General features: G+C 36.2%; 1 protein-coding gene across 2 annotated transcripts; it reads right to left on the reverse strand.

The window, feature by feature from the left end:
- Nucleotides 1–785: 785 nt before the first annotated feature.
- On the reverse strand, nucleotides 786–12,921 carry LOC110110873. Of its 2 annotated transcripts, none has more exons than XM_020842524.2 (6): nucleotides 12,782–12,921; nucleotides 3,747–4,219; nucleotides 2,729–3,653; nucleotides 2,263–2,646; nucleotides 2,025–2,171; nucleotides 786–1,685 (listed from the first exon to the last, which is right to left on the reverse strand). In XM_020842524.2, the coding sequence occupies exons 2-6, from the start codon at nucleotides 3,792–3,794 to the stop codon at nucleotides 1,066–1,068; spliced, it is 2,124 nt and encodes a 707-aa protein (XP_020698183.1). In that variant the 5' UTR covers nucleotides 3,795–4,219; nucleotides 12,782–12,921; the 3' UTR covers nucleotides 786–1,065. The 2 variants fall into 2 exon arrangements, with proteins under 2 accessions (XP_020698183.1, XP_020698187.1); XM_020842528.2 differs by lacking the exon at nucleotides 12,782–12,921 and adding an exon at nucleotides 12,524–12,725.
- Nucleotides 12,922–14,879: the final 1,958 nt, after the last annotated feature.

Consider the following 14,879-nt stretch of genomic DNA (forward strand, 5'->3'; position numbering starts at 1 on the left):
GTTGATAAGCATTCTAGGTAACCCCACCGCTATATATATATATATATATATCAAAATATACGGCCCATATTTCTATCAAGATAGACTTAGACCATCTCTAACCTGTCATCCATCATTTGCTCCATTTCAACTCCAAATCATACGCCAAATTTCGATAGGTGAACAGTTCAACATCCTACGCAAAAAAAATTTGCTGCGAAATTTACCGAAGAAGCGTGCGAAAGAGGACAATAGCGAACCAAATATGACGATCATCAAAGGAAGCGTGCAAAAGAAGAAGAAATAGCATTAAATTGGATAAGAATAACTGCATTTTGAAGTGAAAAAATGATTTTTTTCGGTTGAAGATGCCCTTAAACTCATGACATTTCAATTTTTAAGATATTCAAACATAATAAAATAGTAAAATATTAAAAAATAGAATAAATATTTTAAAAAATACATAATAAAAATAACGTGACAAAATTTTAATTATATCCCGATGAAAATTTAATCAGAAATCTTTGATTTTTTTTTTCATTATATATATATATATTGTTGTAGAGGTTTAATTTCTTGTACATACTTCGAACACAAGAATTGATCTGCACAATATCCTTCTTCATATCAATAGAAATTTGCAATAAAATGTGGCAGCCTTCTTTTAACAGAAATTTGATATCCATTCTGAAACTTTCGCACAATTCCAACAATAAAAGTATAAACAGAACTGCAAAAAAATATTGTTGTAGAGGTTTAATTTCTTGTACATACTTCGAACACAAGAATTGATCTGCACAATATCCTTCTTCATATCAATAGAAATTTGCAATAAAATGTGGCAGCCTTCTTTTAACAGAAATTTGATATCCATTCTGAAACTTTCGCACAATTCCAACAATAAAAGTATAAACAGAACTGCAAAAAAATTCATCTCACCTGCAGTTTGCTTATTAGCAACTACAACACATTACTGTGCAATAGCCATAACATACTTCAAAACACTTAAATAACCAATAATCCAACAATTGGTCCTTCAATGGCAATGAAAGAGAAGGCCAGTTTATTATTAGACTGCAATGAGCATCATTTGACATGGCTCCAAAGTGCATCGGTGCTCTGGCTCCGCCGCATAGCTTCACTGAGTAGCTTTTTGCCAGAATCTAAGTGCCGATTAGTTGGTTTGGTAGCAGGATGTAGCAGATGCGTGCGTGCATGCCGATCCTTGGCCAGCTTCATCGACGTTACCTCGCCATGGCTTTGCCTTCCAAGGTTTTTCGTCAACTTGTGAAGACCTGCAGAGCTCATGGACGCCTTCAGTGGAGGTTTGTGCTCTGCTCTGATACTTCTATCGAAGTGAGGAGCAGAAGCAGCAGCAGCAGCAGCAAAATTGCTACGGCCTGAAACTTCTTTTGAGCCCTTCCTAATGGCCTGCTTATTGTAGTAAACTAGATTAGGAAGAAGGCCTAGAAGAAACTTCTTAAGCTGCTCATCTCCAACGTTTATCTGGGCAGGATTACCCTCAATATTTATTGCTTGCATGGAGCTGTAATTAGCTGCTAGCTGCCCAAGGCCTTTAACAGTAGAGATTTTATTGAACCGCAAGTCTATTATATTCAGTTTGACAAGACGGTGAAGGCCTTCGACCTCACTGATCTTATTACCAGCTAGATACAGTTCCTTAAGGGAGGTACAGGAAGATAAACCTTGCATGAATAAACAATGAAGATTATCAGAAAGACATGAAAGGTAGGACCTGGATTGTAGTCGAAATAAAATAAGCAGCTTAAAAGGAAGAATGGAATAGAAAGTCAGCTTTGGAGTTACACATTACTGTATATTAACTAGTTTATAATGGGAAATATCAACGTTGGTTTTAATTCAGTTCATTAAGGTTCATCAACAAAAAATGTGAAAAGATTCATGCAAAATAAACCAATAAACTAAAGGTTATATTGAAGATAACAGGAAGTAAAATGGCTGTAGAAAGCAAACAAGAATGACACAATAAGTGCATTAAAAAAAAAACTAAGGTATTAAAATACCATGGCCAATTTTAGTTATTCGGTTATAGCTAAGGTCCAATACACGAAGGTGCGAAAGATCACGGAGGCCTTCAATTGTGGATATGTTATTCTTTGATAAGTTCAACATGTGGAGACCTTTAGGAAGAGATCCTGGAGTTACCCGAGCTAGGAAAAAAACAAAAGAATATCATGAACAATTTATGAAGTAGTCGGTAGAATAAGATATTAACATGAATAAGAAAGAAGCACAGCATACCTATAACATTTCCTGATAAGTTAACTACCCTCAAACTGACAAATGGACTTAGAACAGGGACTGTGACCAACCCAAGATTTGCCATCTGCGTTGATGAGGATGTGGAAGTTAAGGATGAGATACGATTGCGAGGTACTTCGATGGCTTGGAGACTTCTAGCATCCGGTTTCCGAGAATCCACAGAAATTTTGGGATCTTCCTTGCAAACATTAGCCGATCCCTCTCCTGGTTCTTCAACAATGAAGTCACCGCAGATTTCTATCTGGCTAATCCAATGTTCTACTCTCTTCATGCTGAATTCCTCCGGGGTCAGTTCTTCCCAGTTGTAATGAGAAGTTCCTTGCTTGATCTCAGCATCTTTTGCTTCTAATTTTCTTGAGTCATCTGCAAAATAAATGTAGAAAATGATTTTTGAATTGTATGCAGCTTTCTTTAACCCAAATCAAATATCAAGCTCAATGTTTACCATCACTATCCTGATCGTTAACCATTTCACTTCTAACCAAACTGAGGCCTTCTTCTTTTGCACGAAAGTAACAAGGAGCTTTCCCCTCACCATCAGAATTTGGGTTTAAGTAAGAGGGAGAAACAAAGATAGTTTTTTCATTGTTGATGCCAGAATCAAAATATCTTCCATGATTTTGAAATTCAGCTCCCAGTCCTCTGAAGTTATGCAGATCCGAAAAGGAATGAGATCTATGATAGGTAAGTCTATGACTTATAGCATCTTCACTGGATTCAGACACATTGACCTTCAGGTTGATCACAGAACATGATCTTGATAAAGTAGGAGGTTTCTTGGAGGAACATCTAGAGATAGCAAAATGATCAGCACTCTTCTCGGCAATATCGGCAAGCTGATCATGATCAGACTGCTTTGAATTTTCAACAGAGTATAGAGAATCATTATGTATGGAATCCGTAAGAAAATCATTTTTCTTTTGCTTATTATGATAACTCTTTCCATAATTTTCATGGTGATTGAACTCGGAAGAAATAGTATCCCCAAAGGAATCCCTAACTTCCTTCGTATTCCAATCATTCAAGTACTCACGTGAAAAGCCATGATCAATATCAACACCCCCCATGATATCATCGCCATAGAAATCACTTTCTTTCTCCATCATGTTTCCAAGAGAATGACTCTTTTTGATCTGTACAGTTCGAATTATCACTTCACTAGCCTCAGAAAGCTTAGCTTCGAGATCTTCTGATTGCCAGCATTCCTTCTGAAAGCATGGAGATATATTTCGGTCCACAGTATTACAGGAAGAATTACTGCCAGCCATAGGATTTGTTTCTATAGATCCCGTAACAAGCTTTATAGATTGATCCTCAGTCACACTTTGACAATCAGCAAGCAACTTCCCTACAGATTGTTGAACTACTTTCTGCAGAAATGGGGGAGATAGCCATGTTCAGCACGTAATGGTATTTTCAACTTGTACATGAAAGAAAAAGGAAAATAAGAAAATCTAGCATACCTTCGATTTGTTGGCGGGAGTGGAGAAGCAGGAGAACCTAACCATCATAATTAGAAAAAAGGAAAATTCTTCGAGCAAGTGAGGTTGTTTCTTTTTGTAGTGCAACTAAGATACTGAGAAGAAATATCAAACATATCCTGACAATTGTTGAACAATAGCCAGAAACACATTACTTATTACCTCGTACCACAATGACTAGCTAGAATAGTAACACTGCTCTACACTCATTGCAATCTTAATCACCACTGACATTAACCATAATCAAGCGAGCGTCCCTCAAAAACACGGCAGAGTCTCCAAACATTGGATGACTTCGAACCCAATGGCAAGAGTAAGGCAATCACCCAGTCATTATGGTCCCACACCCACTTGGAGGTGCAAGAATAATATAATTCTTCTACAGCGGCCAGGCTGAAAAGAGAACTTGATCAACTAGAGGGATAAAATGCCAATCACATATATCAGGTGCAAGCCTGCAATATCAATTTGTAAGTTAAAGCTCTAGGAAACAAAGCAAAGTACCATGCCATTCATATCTTGACCACGATAAGCAAAAAACATAATAGTTTCAATATATAATGTAAATTTGAAAAAAACAGAGAAAATCAGTAGTCTCAGGTTTTATTTGGAACGGTTTTTTTTATTGCTTCTTAAAATAGCTTTCTAGTTTAATTTTTGTACTAAAAAACTGTTTTAAGAAGCAATAAAAAAACTGTCTCAAACGAAGCCTTAATACATAAAGACACGTTACCAAAAAAATACAAATTGTTAAAGTAGAGAAATTAGAGCGGCTAACTGAATAAGAAAGAAACTTGTTAAATTTAGAGAATTGGAGAGGGAAAAGACTTAATTTTATTGCACAAACTTGTCTCTATTTATAGATCTATACAAGATATCTTAATAAATAAACAAATAATTACATAATAATGCATAATTGCTCTAACATAATCCTTCATAAATCAACCATCTAATTATGGAAGGAGATCAACATGATCCAGGTGAGCCTCCCATGAATTCCCATCTTAGCTGTGGGATCAAAATGCCAAGAGAAGGCTAGGACTTAATAGGTGATCCTCCCATAGATTCCCATCCTAGCTGTGGGATCAAAATGCTAAGGGACGGCTGGGATTTAACACTCCCCCTTAAGCTGGGGAATACAGATTCGTCATTCCCAGCTTGATAATCAATCCCAGAAAGATAGAGTTATCGAGTCTCTTGGTAAGAATATCTACAAGTTGGTCTTTTGATGAGACAAGTTCGATACATATAAGACCACTGTCTAATTTTTCCTTTATGAAATGCATGTCCACTTCTATGTGCTTGGTCTTATTATGTTGAACCAGATTGTGAGCTATGTTGATTGTTGATTTGTTGTCACAATGTAGCTTTATGGGTCCTTCCCACTTGATCTTTAGATTTTCTAGAATTATCTTGATCCATAATAGCTCACATATTCCTAAGGTCATAGCTTAATATTATGTTTCTGTACTAAATCTTTCCACCACATTCTGTTTCTTGATTCTCAATGTAACAAGGTTTCTTCCGAGGAATGTGCAGCATCCTGAGGTAGATCGTCTATCTACTGGTGATCCTTTGTAATCTACATCAGTATATGCTTATGGGGTTATTCCATAGTCTCTTCTGAAGAGGATCTCTTTGCCTAGGTTCCCCTTAAGATAGTGCAGTATTCTGTCTACAACATGTATGTGAGTCTGCTTTAGATCTTGCATGAACTGGCCGACCATGCTTACAACAAATGTTATATCTGGTCCGGTGTGGGATGGGAAACGTAGATCAATTTTCCTACAAGTCTCTGGTAAGCTCCTTTATCTACAATTAGATCTTCTTTAGCTTCCCCCGATTTGAGATTTAGTTCTACTGATGTTGGTGCCGATTTACAAGCTAATTTACTTGTTTCTTTAAAAAGATCATTAATGTATTTTTATTGCGAAATAAATATTCCTTTGCTGGAGTGGGCCACTTTAATTCTAAGAAAATATTTTAATCTATCAATATTTTTTATTTCAAACAAGACATTTCTTTAGAATTATCTCCTTTTCATCATTCCCAATCAAGATGATAACATCCACATAAACTAATAAAATTGTGACTTTCCATGAGTGTAAGTGCTTGAAGAATAATATATAGTCTCTTTGGCTCAGCCGATAACCATTAAGTAGCATGACTTTTGAGAATATTCCAAACCAAGTTCTAAGTGATTACTTTAGCCCATATAGAGATTTTTTAAGCTACACACTTTGGTATCCCCATATTATTCCTTGAATCCTATTAGAATCTCCATGAATATTTCTTCCTCCAAGTTTTCTTGTAGGAATACATTTTTGATATCCAACTATTCAAGATGCTAGTAATAATTAGCTGTTGTGAGAGTTGGATCCTCACGGTGTTCATCTTGGCCACAGGTGCAAAAGTTTCCTAGTAGGCAATCACATACGTCTGAGTGCACCCTTTCTCCACTAGTTTTGCCTTATACCTTTCCAGTGTACCATCAGCTTTGTATTTCATAATTTTATTGCACAGACTTGTCCTTATTTATAGATCTATACAATATATCTTAATAAAGAAACAAATAATTACAAAATAATGTATAATTGCTCTAATATAACCCTTCCTAAATCAGCCATCTAAATATGGAAGGAGATCGGTGTGATCCAGGTGAGCCTCTGTTACCCCGCTCCGCTGCCCCCCCCCAGCCGGTCCGCACGGGACCGGCAGTTCGCGACTGAGGCGGGATCTCCGCCTCATGCGGAGATCGAGCGGCCAGTCCGCCCCCGTAGAGCCGTTTAGGAAGTTTTTTTGAGAGGGAAATTTGAACGTATGGACTGTTTAGGGAATTCCTTTTGATTTGTATGCATTAAATAGTTGATTTTGTTAGGGTTTGAGCATCTGGAATTTGGCTGGAAATTTGAGATCTCTTAGATTTAGGTTTTCTTTGGGCTCTAGCGGCGTCTAGAGATTTGGGAGAGATCGATCCTCCTCTCGAATTGAGGATCAATTGTATCTTGCTATTTTATTCATCGACTAGTGGAATACAAGCTTTTCTTTGAGTTTCTCAGATTTTCTTGTGTTTTTGCTGTTTTTCTGCTGTGGACAGCAGATTTACTGCTGTTTGCTCTTCGTTTGGTGTTAGGATTGCTTGAGAACTCAAGTTTACCCTTAGGGTTACTTGTGAACTCAAGTATTTCCTATCAGCCTCCTACATATTCCCATCTTAGCCGTGGGATCAAAATGCCAAGGGACGGCTAGAATTTAATAGGCGAGCCTCCCACAAATTCTCATCCTAACCATGGATTAAAATGCCAAGCGACGACTAGGATTTAACAAAACTAATTTAATGTTTATGCAATGACATGATGACAATAAAGACTTTTCACAAAAGTAGCATTCATCAACCCCAATTTAGTTCTAGTTGACAGAAGATGCCCGGTAAGCTTGTACTAGTTTTTCTTTTGCATCATTGGCGAAAAAACAAATGCCACATAACAAGTAACTAGAAATTCTTATTTTTAATTCATCAGAGTAGCCTTTTGTGATCACTTAACTAAGTAAAGCATTCTCAGGCTCTAACTACAAAAGAAACAAGATTTTTTTTTCAAGTTTCATTTAAATTAAATTTTTTGTTAGGCCAATCCATAGCAGCGACGGGGTGCTGTGGCCTAACCTGATGCTGTCCATCAATTGGATCTTTCTACAATTAACTTACCTCTCCCGAAAAAAAAACATGTTAAATAGCTGATGTTCTGAAAAAAGTACGATGCCTTCTCAGTTTCCATCATCTTAAACAGAAATCTCATGTACAAACATGAAAATATTATATGAATATTTTAGTAATTTCACATCCATAGAGCTTTTGAAACACTTCTAATGTGCTTTCAATAAACGACTAACAATGGCCTTCTGGCCGTTAAACCAACAACTCGGTAATAAGGATCAAAGCCAATCCACAATATGAGTAAAAAAATTTTAACTGCAATGCATTTGGCAGTCGAATAGATATGGGAAAAAAAATGCTATAATTGGTTAAAGATGCAACTAAGTTAAGAACCTGAACGCTGAATAAACGTATAATTTGTGAGGTTTGTAAAGGAGTTCGCAACTGTGACCTTATTACAAATGCAGTCATGGCTATACCAACTCTTCGTTTCATCACAACTAAAATCACAGTGCACCACATGATACTTTCAACAACTACAAATCATTTCTATAAGCAGCCTCTCTTATTTTCCTACGTCTATACAGTGCTATGCATGACTGTCTTTTTCTCATTTTCAGATGCAAGCATAGAGGTTAAAGTTGAAAATCCACAAAATTACTCATTGCTTGCATTTTAATGTGCCAACAACGTACTTAGACATTTAAATTTCCTTGTCAGTACTGAATTATCTGCATTGAATCGTTGCAAAACTCAGGGAAATGAACTTTGATAGATATTTTCTTATATAGTGATTATCCATGTAGATATGTATAAAACATAGATTTTCTTTAGGCCTGTGTAAATTCTATGTTTCTTTTAATTTTTTATTCAATCGAATGATAAAATGTAGCACCTCCCAACACAAAGAAATAATGATTTCAATTACGTCACTCCCAACATTTAAAAATGCAAAATAATAATGAGCTGTGAATTAAAAAGTCCTAAATAGATTATAACTGTTAAATTCAAAAAATTGGAGAGGGAAAAGATTTAACTTTATTATACAAAACTATTCCTAATTATAGATCTATACAAGATATCTTAATAAAGAAATAAATAAATACATAATCATGCATAATTGCTCTAATATAATTATTCCTAAATTAGCCATCCGAATATGAAAGAAGATCAGCGTGATCCAGGTGAGCCTCCCACGGATCCCCATCATAGCCGTGGGATCAAGGGCAAATGGATAGTTGATATTTAACAGCATGACCCAGGTGAGCCTCCCATGGATCCCCATGTTGGCCCTGGGATCAAGGGCCAAGGGACGGTTGGGATTTTAACACTCCCTCTTAAGCTGGGGGATACAATTATGTTATTCCCAGCTTGGTAATAACAGCAACAAGGGAAGGCCGGCAATGAAGGCATGGCGGTAGAGAAAAACAATTGTTTTAGGGTTGCGACAAGCTTCAAGGACAGCAGCAGAAAAAAACGCCTCAAACAGCTCAGCACTTGGCATGCAAATCTCTTCCCGTCCGATCGAGCCAGATGGGTCTTTGGGAAGGGGGTATTGTTAGACGCTTCCGTCTGTTGAGTCGGAACAGGCTTCCACCTGTTTAGGCGGAACAAGCTTCTGCTTGTTTAATTGGGGGTGGGGCCCAACAGTTCAACAACAATTATGGGCAACAATTAAGAGGAAATTAAAGACGGTATTAGGAGGGAAATTCAAATTAGGAGGGCTATTTTGGCATTAATTATATTTTGTATGCTTTAAATATATTGTTTACCCTAGGGTTAGATTTTATGTTGAGTTTGCTAAAATTTTGAGAGTTCTTAGATTTTGTTTAGGCTCTAGCCGCCAGCTAGAGATTGGCAGAGCTAGATCCTCCTCTCCAATTGAGGATCCAGCTATATCTTGTTATTTTCTTTCGAGTTCTTGTAATAAAAAGTTCTGAGTTGTTTCTTCTTCTAGATTTTCCATTACAACTCACTGATTTGATTGAAAAAAGCACATAGTTCCTATCAATTTGGATGTAAGAGCCCTTGATTCTGATCAAATTGGTATTAGAGCAATTTTTTGGGCAGAAATAGAAGTCTTTCTCATTAATTTCTATTGTGTATCCTCTCCGATTGTGCAGTTTTTGCAGTTTGGAGACCAGATTCGTATCAAAGTTGTTGTTTTTGGCTATTGGAGCCTAATTCTGAGTACCTGTAATAGAAAGAAAGGTAGAAGTGTTGAAAGTGAAGATTGGACAATTGAAATCTAAAATTCAGATCTTCAAACTCAACTTTCAGATGTCAAAAGTCAAATTTTAGCTATCGACGAGAAGACGGATGAAAATTTTTCCAAACTGGAAGAGATGTTGAAGAAATTGCTCGAGGGCCAACCCAAAATTGCGTCGTCGGAGGCGACGGAAGCCTCTGACAACCAAGGAAGTGGGAAGAACCCTAACCCAATATGACGAAGGGAAGATCAAGAGGTGGAGATTCGAGAGGGAGAAGAGAGAATGCCTCCTCCAGAACCTATTCCTAGGGAGGAGCCAGGTAGAGGGTATGGTGAGAGGCATGAGGAGATCGGGCATGAATGATGTGGTGTTAAATTTGAGAGGATATTGGCGGAATTTGAAAGGGCAAGGGCTAATTATGACCAAAGGGATGCTGAATTTGAAAAGAGATGGATTGATTATGATCCAAGGAGTGCTGAATTTGAAAGGAGAATGTGGGAATATAATAAAAGATTTGGGTATGATTGTAGAAAGGATGATTGGGACATTTGGGGGGGAACCACTCCCTTGTGGAATGAAAAATTATGGAGGAAACATGGGGAATGTGAGAGATTTGAGGGTTAGGAAGCTGAAGATGCCTATTTTTGAGTAGATGATGCCCATGGGTAGATTTAAAAGGTGGAAATGTATTTTACCGTCAATAGGTTGATGGAAGAGGAGAGACTGACGGTAGCCGGGATGTGCTAGTAGGGAAAAATTTTAGCATGGTACCAATGGAGGGATACGAGGTGATCTATATAGACCTGGAGGGAGTTTAAGGATTGTTTGTTGAAAAGTTTTCGAACCAGCAGAGGAGGTGACTTCTATTAGCAGTTCTTTGCCATGATGCAGGAGGAGACAATAGTTGAGTACTGGGAGCAGTTTGAGCACTTGACCAACCGACTTGATCGACTTCCGGGATTGTACTAGAGGGAAACTTTATGAAATTGTTCAAACTAGAGATTCGGGTGGCGGATAGAGTGATGAGTCCTCATGATTTGGGAGAGGCTATGGAGCTAGCTCAATTAGTGGAGGATTAGAGGCATCTAGAGAGAGGGGTTGGAGGTAGCAGCTCAGGAGGTTTGCACAGGATGATCATTACCTTTTTGGCATCAAAGGAGTCGACACCGGGTACTCTTAAGGAGATCTGAAAGAGAAAACTGTAGGAGAAAGACTAGGGGAAAACTTCAAGAGACTTATAAAGACAGAGCTACAATAGAAGATGACGAAGGGGTTGTGTTTTAGATTTGAGGAGAGGTATACACCAGGGCATAGGTGTAAGGACCAAACTCTTTAGATTCTCACCGTTTGTGATTATGAGGAAATTGGCAAAGAAGTCGTCTTTCCACCTTGAGAACAAGGCGGGGTCTTTGAGAGGGGGGTATTGTTAGACACTTCCGCCTGATTAATTGGGGGTGGGGCCCAGCAGTCCAACATCAATTAAGAGAAAATTAAAGAGGGGGTTAGGAGAGAAATTCAAATTAGGAGGGTTGTTTTGACATTACCTATATTTTGTATGCTTTAAATAGATTGTTTACCATAGGGTTAAGTTCTATCTTGTGTTTGCTAAAATTTGGAGAGTTCTTAAGTTTTGTTTGGGCTCTAGCCGTCGGCTAGAGATCGGGAGAGCTGGAACCTCCTCTCCAATTGAGGATTCAACTGTATTTTGTTATTTTCTTTCGAATTTCTTGCAATAAGAAGTTTTGTAGTGAGTCTTCTTGCCAATTTTTCATTCTGGTTCGCTGATTTGGTTGAAAAAAGCACATACTTCCTATTAATTTTGATGTAAGAGCCCTTAATTCCTATCAGAAAGTTCCTATATAAAATAGTCACAATAATTAATTTCACAGTAACAACTTGGAAACCTTTTATTAGGGATTTAACAATCTTACTTTAGTAAAATATGCATGACAAGTTGACAACAATGCTCCCCAAACACGAAATGATAATAGTTCAAGGATTTTACCCAATAATAATAATAGACACAAGTGAAAGAAATACTCAAATTACTTGGCCCAAGTGTTGCTAAAATTATTTCTCCATTCGATTTGGAATTAGCTGTTAAGTAAAAATAGTAATAACATTTATTTACGTATTTTGTTACTCAGCCTTTTTTATTTTATCCAACAAATCATTAGTTCCCAAAATAAGAAGAAAAATTTCCATAAATGCCTCTGATAATTTTAGAAGAAATAAGTCTGAAACTTAATATCATTTGATGTCCATTAAGAAAGTGATTTATTCCTAGTATAAATATTAAATTTACAGAGGAAAGGTAAGACTGATTTCTTTAAGCCACCAATGTTATGTCTAAAATTACAAAGAGCATACCTGGTGCAAACGAGGTATGTCTTTACAGAGAAAAGCTAAGACTGATCTCTACAATTATAAAGAGTACATCTACTGCAAACAACAAGAAGCTATTCTCAATATAGGGAGGGGAATGGATTGATATATATAGTATTACCCATAAACTGTAGATAAATTGTTTTTTACCTTCACATGACAATGGAGGAAACCTAAACAGTTCTCCAGGATCACCCTCTTATATAGCATATATGGATATAGCATTTTCTTACGTCTATGCAATTGATAACTTCCATAATAAGAATTACACCAATAGAACTAGAATGGTAATAAATCACAGGAAAGAAAAAAAAAAGGAAATACCAGCAAAAACTAACAAATACAGAGGGCTCATATCTACCTGCAAGATTTGCCATTGCCATTACTGAGATCGATCGATATAATAATATTTCATCATTTTAGTTCTTATATTTGCAACCTTCTAAAGCTAATCAACAAAAACCCCAACCATTAAGCATATAAGTACAAAATTCACATTAAAAAATTACCCTATGAAAAGCGCAGCAAATCAGGCACAAAAGATAAAACTTCATAAGAAATTTTATCTACGTTAGGCCCAAAAAACAAACTTTATGACTATTTAACAGATTCTGCACATAACAAGAAGCATTAAGAAACACCATTTTCCTGTTTCACAATCACAATAGATCAATTCAACAAGTCACAGAGCCTAAGAACGCCTAGCTTTCAAAACCGAAAAGAAAGGCCAGAAAATACGAGGAAACGAATGGACAGAAAGGACGAACCTTGGGTCGGCCAGGTTGGCTAAGAGGATTGAAGAGCCAATGGAAGAAAGCGATGATTGGAAAAGCAGCAAAGAAGAAAACGCAAGGTCGAAGAATATAAAGAACAACGGGATTTCACGGTGAGACAAATGCAAAAGGAATAACTTAGTTTGAAACAAATTTTTAGACATATTTTTCTACATAAAACAAATATTAGGCATATTTTTGTATTTTCAGATCAAAAAATATTTTAACTTAATTTGATTATATTAGAGATAAGATCGAATGGCTTTGAGCTGATCTTAATGTGGGTCAAATTATCTACAGTGCTATACACAATCAAAATATTGAGAATTTAATAAGTCATTTAAAATTCTAAGTATAATTATACTATAGAGAAGCATATAAATTTTTTTAATGAATATTTTTTTAATGCTACACACAAATTATTATTATTATTATTATTATTATTATTATTTCTTATTGGTTTCTTAAAACTAATCTTTCTTTTTGGAGAAAACTCAACTTTTATTTCCACATGAATTTGAGCTCTCTTCCGGGAAAGAAATTACGTGCGGAGACTGAACACTTACAGCCATTCAGATTTATCTCTGTAAATAGAAAAAACATAGCGGTGAATGGTAAAATCGAAGTTCACAGCGCTTTTACTGTTCGTAGATATTAACCAGACGGTTCTTTGGGTCCCACCTCCACACATAATTAATTCATCCTCTTCCGATGCTGGCTTTAGATGGTGATTCCTGCATTGATGGACACAACAATTCATAACTCATGATTTATAGTTTATAAGTTGAACTAATTAATACACTAAGAGGATAGTAGCTTTTGGAATAAAAAATATTTACTAGTATATTTAATCTGCTAAATGGATTTTTGAGTAGGCATATAATAAATACTAATTGTTATTATTTTTTTGTGGAGAGTGCTCAATAGTTGTGGATGTCTTAATCTCTCCTTTCGATATCTTATCAGTGGCATTTCTTAATCCTAATGTATGCTAAGCAGCTATGTTCTTTCCAACACGGATCGGTTCAGTAGTTCACCAGTGAACTGTTGGTTTTTACTGATTCAATGCGGTTCGACGCGAAGTCGATTTTGTAAGCTTGATCGGACTGGACACCCAACCGGCTCACGGTTAAGCCGGCCAGTACGGTCTAGTTTTCAAAACAATGGAATTGACATAACTATTTATAATTCTTTATCACTCCTGAAATTCTTGCTAATTGACATAACTAATTTGATCCAATATCTCTTTTATATATTTATTTAATTAAATATCACTTGAAGTTATTTATGGATGAAAATATCCTTCGAGACGTGTAAAATCTCAACTTACTCAAAGTACAGTAATAACCTTCTTAACTCTTTCATATGCAATCCTAAAGCTCCCCAAACCTGACTTGCTTCTTTCGGAATTGATAGAATCGTTGACGGCATAGGAAAGCCTAGCTACAATTATGCCCCAAAAGATGGAATAATTATTATGTCCGGTCAAATCCGAACTATCTGAATATATACCGAGCAATACCGAGTTTTTAGGTGACGTGGAGCGTGCTTATTGGTCTATGAACGCATTCGATCACCAGTCGTAATAATTGCTCCAAAATATGACATAAAAGATTTAACGGCTATAGTAAGGGTTTCCTTTAGCCAAGAATCATTTTTCATGTGTGCTAGAATATTCATGATTAAAGTTAGAGATTTTATTATTTTAGTATTATACAAAGATCCAATATATAAATAAAAGATAAGTTGCAAGAGACATTATAATTTTATATGAACAAATCGAAAAGAGACACCATAAGGTCTGATTTGGTTGAAGTGATTCCATTATTATTTGTTATTGATTACAAATAATATATTTTATGGATGAAAGGTGCTCATACAATATAATAAATATATAATATATAGAATATATTGTATAATGAAAGTTGGAAGAGCTTAATTGCATGATACATGTCTTTAAGAGATTATTTAATTTTTTATTTGGCCATACTACTTTGAGTAAGGGAGACTATATGCCAAGAAGTTCATTATAAATCTTGGTGTTGATGTTAGGATTCATAGTTGGTGCTAATGATACGCATCAATCTTACAG

Source organism: Dendrobium catenatum, unplaced genomic scaffold (assembly GCF_001605985.2).
Source record: "Dendrobium catenatum unplaced genomic scaffold, ASM160598v2 fragScaff_scaffold_633, whole genome shotgun sequence".
NCBI lineage: Eukaryota > Viridiplantae > Streptophyta > Magnoliopsida > Asparagales > Orchidaceae > Dendrobium > Dendrobium catenatum.

Excerpts from the sequence above, each read along its gene's own strand:
- LOC110110873 (XM_020842524.2), bottom strand. The coding sequence starts at position 3,794 with ATGATGGTTAGGTTCTCCTGCTTCTCCACTCCCGCCAACAAATCGAAG. Across the intron at positions 2,172-2,262 it reads CTTATCAGGAAATGTTATAG|CTCGGGTAACTCCAGGATCT; the intron begins GTATGCTGTGCT and ends TTTTTTTCCTAG. Across the intron at positions 1,686-2,024 it reads AATAACTAAAATTGGCCATG|GTTTATCTTCCTGTACCTCC; the intron begins GTATTTTAATAC and ends TATTCATGCAAG.